The sequence below is a fragment of the Plectrocnemia conspersa genome, unplaced genomic scaffold (genome assembly GCF_051122295.1).
Source record: "Plectrocnemia conspersa isolate PC_06_02 unplaced genomic scaffold, ASM5112229v1 ptg000010l, whole genome shotgun sequence".
In the NCBI taxonomy this organism is placed as follows: domain Eukaryota; kingdom Metazoa; phylum Arthropoda; class Insecta; order Trichoptera; family Polycentropodidae; genus Plectrocnemia; species Plectrocnemia conspersa.
In genome coordinates, this window is record NW_028277174.1 from 18,873,876 (window position 1) to 18,883,905 (window position 10,030).

At 28.6% G+C, this 10,030-nt stretch overlaps 2 protein-coding genes across 2 annotated transcripts; both read right to left on the reverse strand.

The window, feature by feature from the left end:
• Nucleotides 1–1,374: 1,374 nt before the first annotated feature.
• On the reverse strand, nt 1,375–2,594 carry LOC148230831 (COMM domain-containing protein 2). Its single transcript, XM_088194421.1, has 4 exons — nt 2,385–2,594; nt 2,232–2,309; nt 2,085–2,167; nt 1,375–2,017 (listed from the first exon to the last, which is right to left on the reverse strand). The coding sequence occupies exons 1-4, from the start codon at nt 2,515–2,517 to the stop codon at nt 1,607–1,609; spliced, it is 705 nt and encodes a 234-aa protein (XP_088050547.1). The 5' UTR covers nt 2,518–2,594; the 3' UTR covers nt 1,375–1,606.
• A 5,849-nt stretch (nt 2,595–8,443) lies between these two features.
• Nucleotides 8,444–9,119, reverse strand: LOC148230832 (peptidyl-prolyl cis-trans isomerase NIMA-interacting 4). The gene is made up of 2 exons (XM_088194053.1): nt 8,962–9,119; nt 8,444–8,874 (listed from the first exon to the last, which is right to left on the reverse strand). Exons 1-2 carry the CDS (start codon nt 9,014–9,016, stop codon nt 8,561–8,563), a joined length of 369 nt encoding a protein of 122 aa, XP_088050179.1. The 5' UTR covers nt 9,017–9,119; the 3' UTR covers nt 8,444–8,560.
• Nucleotides 9,120–10,030: the final 911 nt, after the last annotated feature.

Below are 10,030 nucleotides of genomic sequence, written 5' to 3' on the forward strand. Positions count from 1 at the left end.
ACTACCTCTTTAAATATTTCGGTCAAACTATTCACTTGTAAAGAGTTACGCACCATTTCAAATAATGCTCTATTATTATGGCCAAGGCTATAGATTTTAGAAATTATCGATCCTATTTAATTGATAATGCCACTGAATTAAAAATATATATTCGTATTTTGATGATGAAATTTTTATAAGGCCTATTTATTTCTCAAGCAATATTGTGTTTTTTCTAATCTTCTCTTGAGCAAATAGGCTTGCTGAAAGCATAGAGGATTTTTGTCATCTTCCACAATATGCGATGTATCAAGCTGCATCTGCGACTAATTCCAAAGACGACTTTTTCTATCAAACTTTTATTTAAAAAAAAATTACAAACATAATACTATGATATGATCAGTTGTAAACACTTATACGAAGCTTGCATGAGTAATGAAGCGCTTAAATTAAATTACTATGGAGCAATACAAACATTTTCAAATCAAATTTAAAGGGCTTGCTGCCATACAGCCCTTAGATCAATATTTAACAAAAGCGCATTATCAATTTTTTATATGAACATAACACATTTTTTTATATTTATAACTCAAATCATTTAAAATAATATAAAGAATTGGTGACTACAATAAAACAAAACCTCAATTTAAGTATCTACAAAAATGCCTAAACAGAGGGGTAATTTAATTTTCAGTAGTTTCATGTCTCTAGTTAAATAGATATAATGTATATCTTAATAATAATATTATTTATTTTCCCCCTCCATTTCACTTTGTACATGGTTGTTGTATTTTTCCTTAATTTTTTTTATCTTATTATTACAATTACTTGTATTTTATATTTTAAATTACCCTTTTTAAACAACAAAATGGTCATATACACGTAACTTGTACTTAATGTTCAAGTATATGATATATTTCTCAATATATATAATTTTATAAATAGCTTACAAAATTAACTTATAAATTGTAGATGTGTTCTATACGTGAATGGGTCGTTTGTACCATAGTTTTGCGTCATAGAATACCCAGTTCGTAAAGAAGATTGAGTTTATTGGCAGCTAGAATGGACCGAAATCTGACGACTGAAATGAAAAGGAAGCTTATTTCTGGAATTCGATGGTATCGACCTATATATTTGAGCTCTTAATGATTTTGGTTAGCTCCATTAAGTGTGAGTTTTGAATTGTAGTGTAATGTTAAGTTGAAGTCATAATATAAGTGACCGAGTCGTAAGTGACAACTACGTGGCGTAGTTTCGGCTTATATATCTATAATTCTCCCACCTTATTTGACAAAAGATAGGAAGTTTATGTTTAGTAAATATACAACATAAGAATATTCTATGGGTAATGATAATTACACAAATACATTGGTTACAAAATAAAAAATAGAATAAGCTCATTTATATAACATATACCTGGAATGTTATTGTTTAATATAAAATTATATTCATACAATAATAAAGCCATATTTAGTATATATTTTTCTTAATAATTAACTCATACAATATGGTAATTGAATTGTTTATATGAAAGTTACACAATCTATCTATAAATGCATATAAATACATAATTTCAAATCATATCTTTAACCTATGATTATCTTCAACAGATACATCCATAAGGCTACTCTTTGGTCATTGCAGTCTTTACTTGCTTGGCATGGTGATACTTGGTCTCTCTCAATGCTGTCTCTAAATTGCTTATTAAGTTATCCAAATTCGGCAAATCGCATTGTAGAACTTTATGAGTAATAATATCTGTATCAAGATTTTCACTATTCGGATCACTCTTAAAATTCTTAAACGAAAAATCTAGCAAAACAGAAGGGATTACACAATCAGGTAGGGATCGTGATGCGACCTGTGCTTCCAATCTCCAATCTAAGTTATTAAACATAGGCAGATCAACGCTGAATCTCGTCATACCGCGTCTAACATGCTCTTTCTTGGCATTGAAGAATTTAATCAGGTTTGTTTTATTATCTTCGGATAAGCTAAGCTGTTCCAAAGTAGCGGCGAAATCTTTCTCGTTGAGCTGTAATAAAAACTTAATTAAACATAGGTACAATATACATTATTAATTCAATGTAACTGTTACTTACGTTATATTTACAACCATTAATGAGTAAGTATATCAATGCATTGACAGCATTTTGTATGTTGCTTGATGTAGTATTTAATTTCTCTAAAATAAATATTATATTCAATATTATTTTTATAGTATGTAGGATTTAAATTATATGTATTACCTGCTGCAATGATATAGCGCTTCTCATTGCTCCCGTTTAATAAATAATCCAATGCCAGGCGACAAAAATCTTTAAATACTATAACAGGTATAATATTTTTGGGTTATATTTATTATTTTTCATTTATTTTTTAACTTCATTCACAAAACCAACCTGGTTCTGGTGCATTCGTTAACAGTTGTAGATGCTCCACGACATTTCCATCAAACGTCAAAATATCTAATTTCTCTTCAAGTTCTTCGATTTCGTCTTCATTTGTATTATGTATACTTTCGATTGTATCCATTGTAAGTAAAAGACAAGTTCGTAAGAAGTGGCGAATAACTTTGACAGCTTCTTGCTATTTTTTGTTGCCAGTGTATAAAAATAATTATATGGAATTAAACACAATTAAAGATCTTATCTGAAAAACAACCATTGTTACAACAATACAAAAAAAATATACACAAAAAAATAAAAACCAACTTGTAAATTGGTCGTTTTTCGGCCATTTTTTCACAATTGCTGTTTTCCCGATGAAACTTTTTTTTATTATTTTTTAATATATTTATTTTCAATTTGTTTATATGTACCGCATAAGCTTAACATGATTAAATATTTATTAAAGATAATAAATTGTAGGGAGCCTATATATATATATATATATATATATATATATATATATATATATATATATATATATATATATATATATATATATATATATATATATATATATATATATATATATATATATATATATATATATATATATATATATATATATATATATGTGTGTGTGTGTATTTATTTAGGTTTATTATGGCCAAAATTTGGCGGCACTCTAGTAATACCGGCGTAGCGGACTCTTCTTTAGTTGATGCTGGCGGACTCACAAGCCAGTGCGAGCCCCGCGCACCGCTTACTGTAAATATATATGAACAACGTGTAACTTCATCAAATCAATAAAAATACTACTGCAGCGACTTAATCTGTTTTTAATTTCCACCCGTCACATCCCGTCTCCAAAAAATGCTATTTTTTTTCGAATTCGTCCTCTATCATCAGTATTCACCGTAATCATTCCCAATAAATACGCGTCTTGTTGGTCTTTTGACTTTATATGATATTAAAAAAAAATGTTTAAGCCTTTAACCGCGGATGACATTTATGATGTCATCAAAAAAATCGACAGTCATAAACTTTTAAGCCTTGTATTATATTTTTTTTATTATTTAAGGTTAAAAAACACTTTAATTTATTGAAATAATATTTAAACAATTTATGGCATAAATATGTGCTCCTCCACATATTAGCAAAGTACGAAATAACATTATAAAATACCAGCCGCAGGGAAACTCATTCGAGTGATTTCATAAGCATTTACAAAACATCCGTTACCTATGACATCTGAAAAATAAATAATCATATTAATTATTTGATAATAAATATGAAACATTTGCATTGAATGACGATTATTATGAAATAAAAAATATTTTGTCAAAATACTACGATTTTATTTATTTATTTTATTTTAACATGAAACAAAAAGCGATTTATTGGGTATTTTGTTACTTAAATTCGACAAAATGTGAATAGTAGCGGTAATATAATCCAACAGTGACAATATTATTTATAGATAAAAAGATTTTAGCCTAGATTTTTTTACAAAATTTAATAACTTACTTTTTATTTTTTTCTCATATAGTATGTAAATACATATGTAAATGTGTTGTTTGTGATTTTTGAAATATAATCAAGTGGTAATCAATTATTGTATAAAATACTTTTGTTGGGAAAATAATGCTAAGTTGTTTAAACTTTCTATCTTAATCTTTTAGATAATACTACAACATTAACAATAGTTTAACATAAAAAAACATTTCCAACTTTATGGTTTTATATTTTATATTAAGCGATTTTCATTGTTTAAATATAAATATTACTCAAATACCTGCTATAAATTCTAATATTTTTGGCAGAAATATTCATACATACATGATCAATATAAGAACTTCCTTTAACCCTTGGTATTTTAATTAACTATAGTTTACTTTTATTTAAAGAACTTTCCATTATAAATCGTAAGCTGTATAAAAAAATCACAACCAAATCACTCAAATGACGATCTGTAACTGATGTATTTTTTAAATCTAAAATGCATCTTGTCAAAGATTACATTTGTACATATTGCACATTTTTTCTCTCTTTTTTTTTGAGTAATGTAATGAATTAGTATTCTCTCGACGTTAAAGAGAATAAAATTAGGTTTGTGTAACAGAAACATTATATTCAGGCACAGACTAGAGAATATCTGTTCTGTCTATACATGTAACGCGTTTGCTCTTATGTTTTTGCGGCGTTTTTTTGTAATATGAGCTGCTTAATATGTGAAAAAAAGTCTCCTCCTGTGTAAAAAAAAGGGTTACTAAATGTCGACAGCTACTAGAATTATACATACATACATCATCATACTTTTATTTTCTTCATAATTCCACTCTGTGATCAACTCGCATTTAACAAAAACGAGGAATATAAAATTTTATAAAAGGTTTCTAAATATTTCAAAATATTTGTAAATATCTATTAGTTAGAATAAAAATATCATACGGTCAGAATGAAAATACAGGACTATCAGAATTAAAATTATGAATGGTCATAATTATATTATTCAGAGTCAGAATAAATATAAAATGGTTAGAATAAAAATGTATGGCGATCATAATTAAAATAAAAGACGATCATATGAATTAAAAAAATATAACTTTTATAAATGGGCAATAAATTATTTATTTTAGAAAAATCTTATAAAATATCTGATTTGCACCAAAACTGTTGGATTGGATAAGTGCGAGCGAGCGTTAGTCAGAAAATTAAACACCCCATGAATAACTCTCAACGAATCTATTTAACCCTTCCTGGGCGAAAAGGGGGCCAAAAAGTACCCCAAGAATTTGTTTTTCCCTGTAACTTTTTAATTACTACCTTTAATAGACCCACATTTTATGTAATCCTGTAATTAAAGATTATACATAGGTAAAATTTGTTTCGAGTCAATTTCGAAATCGTATAACGGTTTAAAATATAAATTTGCGGTAAAATATCTATTATTTGTGAGTGACCGTCAGTTTTGCAATTCCAAGAAGGGCAGGTATAGAGGATAACATTTGAGCTCATTCGCACTCGAAAGTTATGAATGTGTCGACGGTCGGTTTCCATAATGAGTTAGAACGAGAAAGCTAAATGCTGTTGGTATACCATCACCTTCTCAGAAGAATCATTGTCTGGAGAAAGCCACGTGCTGGCAAATCAGTGTTTCCCTATCTTTTGCCGTGTTTCGTTGTTTGCAAAGCTGATTTATTATTTTTATTTTTGTAATTCCATCATCCTATACCTTTTATTTCATGTAGGAAGTATTATTTATTATACACTTTGTTATTTTCTGTATATTGTAATGTACGTATTTGGTGATTTTTTTGCGGTATAAATTGTGATAAAATACTGGGATATGTCGTCCAGACAAGATACAGAAAGACTTTTAGACGAATGTGAAGATGATGTCAATGTCGATAAATCTTTTGACAGTGATATCGACTTTGAAGAGTTGGATTCAGATGCCACCGACGTAAATGATGTAATCAATAACGAAGCTGACGATTCTTCATCAAAAGATGAAGAAACCGAAGATGATGAATTTACACCAGAAGACACCACGTTCATGTCAAGATCTGGTCTAGAATGGCATTCAACTCCACGATACAATTCCAGAACGCGAATCCAGAATATCGTAACATCTTCTTCAGGACTTGGAACAGAGGCTAGCAATGTGACTACAATAAAGGAAACCTTTGCTCTCTTCGTGACTGCAGCGATGATTCAAGAAATAAGTAGTAGTGGAGACTAATCGGGTCTCTAGAAATGACAATCAAGACCACACCAACCAACCGGAAATAGAAGCATTCATCAGCGTATTGATAGTTTCTAGAAGATGCAATGGCCGTAGACTACTACTAAAGGAAATATGGACATCTAACCAGCTTTTTAAGTAATTCTTTTTTTCTACGATCATTTCAAGGGACACATTCGTATATTTATACAGTAAAATTCGCTTTGATGACAGAAACACCAGACAATTACGATTTCAACAATCGCAAGATAAATTTCGTGCTTTTATCAAAAGTAAGCCCGGCAGATATGGAATAAAAATATGGGTTGCTGCTGATGTAGAGTCGTCGTATATTTTAAATATACAACCATACATGGGAAAGCAGCAAGTACGAGAGAGAAACCAAGGTGAAAGGGTAGTGACTGATCTAATTATTCCTTCTATTGGAACTGGACGTGGTGTCATTACTGACAACTTATTTTCGTCAGTGCCCCTTGCTCAAAGACTTTTGGAAGACAACATTAACAGGAACAATTAGAAAAAATAAGCGTGAAATACCGCAAGAATTTTTGCGTTTACGCTAGCGAGAGGAATTATTTAGTCGTTTTGACTTTACCGATGACATCACATTGGTTTCATATGTTCCGAAAAAAAAAACAATCGGTCACACTGTTGTCAACAGAGTTAGCCATGGAACTTGCCAAGGAGAACATAAATTTTCAAAAAATAGTGGGATATCGTTTCATAAACATATTCAATATGGTTTCACACTTTATGATCAAGCAACTAACGTTGAAACTGTTACTCCACTGACAATACTCCCCGAAAATCGCGTTGAACAGGTTAGGAGAAATAGGTGCAGCTTTTGCCCTAGAAATAAGGACAAAAAGACTCGATTTTTTGCACCACCTGCAAAAAAAAGCGATATGTACAGTTCACAAACACCAGTTGAAAATATTGTCATGTCAAAATTGTTTACAAGATTCAAGCGTAGAATAAATGAAATATTTATATTATTATCCTAAATATAAATATATTATTTTTGTTATTTTGTATTTTATATTATAAATACATTATTTAAAAAAAATGTGAATTATTTTTATTTCTTGTGCAATTATTATTTTTAACAATAATAAGTTATATATAAATAATATAATGTTTTACTAATTTTTTAATTGATTTAATTTGTTAAAAATTTAATAGATTTAAAAATAATTAAATAATAATAATTTTATTAGTCAGTGTTTGAGAAACGCTGCAACATGCATCGACAAGTAAACGCTGTAGACGCCCCTCAATCGCCGATCGTTCTTTGGCCAGAAATGTCGCCGAAAAATATGACTGTAATTTGCAAAAAATGTTAATAAAAAGATATTTTATTCGTTTTATGAAAGTAAATATGCATAGAAACACGTGTTAGATGATTAGGTATACAATTTTCTGTTAAAAAAGTATCATCATTTCGAGAATAGTCTGGGGGACAAAAAGGCCCCCGGTTCGGAACGCTCGCGATTTTTCTACCTTCCGTACGGGATGGGTTAACAACACTATGCAATTTACACTATTGATAACTGAAAAAAATGATTCTGACCATCTGTCAAAATAATTCTTACAATTTAATATAAATTCTGACCAGTCCAATTTAAATTACAACCGTTAAATATAAATTCCTACTGATGAATATGAATTCTGACCATCTAATATTTATTCTGAACTTTTAATATAACTTCTTACCACAACCGTATTACAAATCTGACCTGAAAAATACGAGCCATAGGAAAATATGTTTTTCTCACTGCATATACATATATACCTAGTAATTTTATTTTTTCCATATTTTTTATGTTAAGTGAAAAGTTGAAACAATAGAATGTATAGTCCATAAATAAGTCTCAAATTTATTGGCTGGTTAATATTTGTAAAACACTATAGATTGAGGTGTAGCATAGATAAATAAAAAGTTTTTTCTTATTGCAGAGATATAAAATATAAAAAGATTCAAAAAAGTAATTGTAAAACTAAAGTAGAATTTGAATGTTATTGCTATTATATCCTCTGAAGCTAAAAGTGGGTTCAGTACAATCAAAAACATTATTGATGTAAAAAGTTTTTCTATTCTAATTGAGTCATTTATAACAAAAAATCTATAGAATAATTTGTTATTTTGTATCTGCAACTTATTCTGAAGGTTTTGCTTTTAATTTCAGCCGATAATAAATAAATATTATTATTCAAAATAGAAGTATTGTATATGAATCCATCCTTCTTGTTCATTTCATACAGTAACATAACATATAATATTAATTTAAAACTGTATAAAATATTGTAGCATGTATTAAAAAAATAGTTAAAAGTTCAATGTTTTTATTTATATATAAAATGTTAACAAAGTAGTATTTAAATATTTACATGATACTTTTAGTGAATAATATAAAAGTTTCTCTAAATAGTGCAGATGCATATTTTACTTCTTTCCTTCGACCATAATAATATGATAACCGAATTTAGTTTTTATCGGTGGATCCGTATATATCGGATTGTTTACGTTCGATATGGCAAGATTAAAAGCGGCATCTTGAAACGGACCAACCATGGATCCCCTAATCTGCCATCCGAGGTCTCCACCTTGCCTGGCTTTATCCTCGCTGTATGTGGCAGCGACGTCGGGAAACTTCTGTCCCGCTTTCAATTTTTCAAGCGCTTCCAAACATTTACTTTGCTTTTCGCACAATATGTGTCTTACTTTAACAGATGAGCCACCTTTCTTTTCTTTACCACCTACAAAAAGCAGAACAGTTTATTTATTTAAAAATTAATATGAAATTTCCAGCATTGTTTTAAGGCTGGGTATAACATTGTTCATACCTTTATCGTCTTCCGACTTGGCTTCTTTAGTTTTTGTATTTTTCTTAGGTGGCATTTTAGATTTAAGCCGGTGAGTATTTATACACACAACACGAAACGTCAACAAATAGGTTAACGACGTCAAAGCTTCGAGTGACACTTGCGCCTCTATATTTTTTAAATATGGCAATATATTTATATACAAAATATTTTTCAATGTGTATATTTTTATAACATAATAAAAAAAATACTATAAAAATAAAATATTACCGAATTTTAATTTATAATTAAAATTTACATTAAACATTTTCACATTATTTAAATAAATTGGCAGCCTATGCGTAAAATATATTAAATACATTGTGTCGTACATCCAATTGTAACTCTGTGCTTTTTTAAGAAAAAAATAATTTATCATAAGATATATTCTTTATATTTTTTAATGAATATAACAGTATATTGTGTAAAACATTTCGATTTTACGCATGATTACGAAAATGCCAGTTTAGTTAAAATATGTGTAAAAATATTAATGATTAAAATCCGTGAAGAGTAGTAATCCGTTATGTGAAAGGTCAAAATGTTCGTAACGGTTTATAAATTATGATAAAATAAATAATATTTTTTATCGTAAACTATAATCTTTGACGACGAGCATTTTTTTTTAATTTCAACTATACCCAGGGCATGCACATATGTTTACAAGCGAATACTTCAAGCGAATTAGAAAACGCCTAAGAGTGTATTAGTTCTTTAAATAAAATACATGACTACGATTAAATACATTTTTTGCTTTGTAAATTGTATAAAGAATATGCAAATAAACATATTTGGTACAAAAAATTTAAAAGAAAGTTTTTTCTTCTTTAGTTATTTTTTCAATCAATATTAAGTTTGCAATAAGTTATTTGAAAATGAAAGAAATTGCCATTTAATATATATTATGCATATAAAGCTAGAATTTGTCAAAGTGAATGTGTTTGAATTTCATAATACTTTGTTCAAGCAATTTGAAAAAACTCGCTAATACGCTTATGAAATTATTTCTATGTATGAAAGTATTAACAAGAGTAACCAATTATTTTCATAT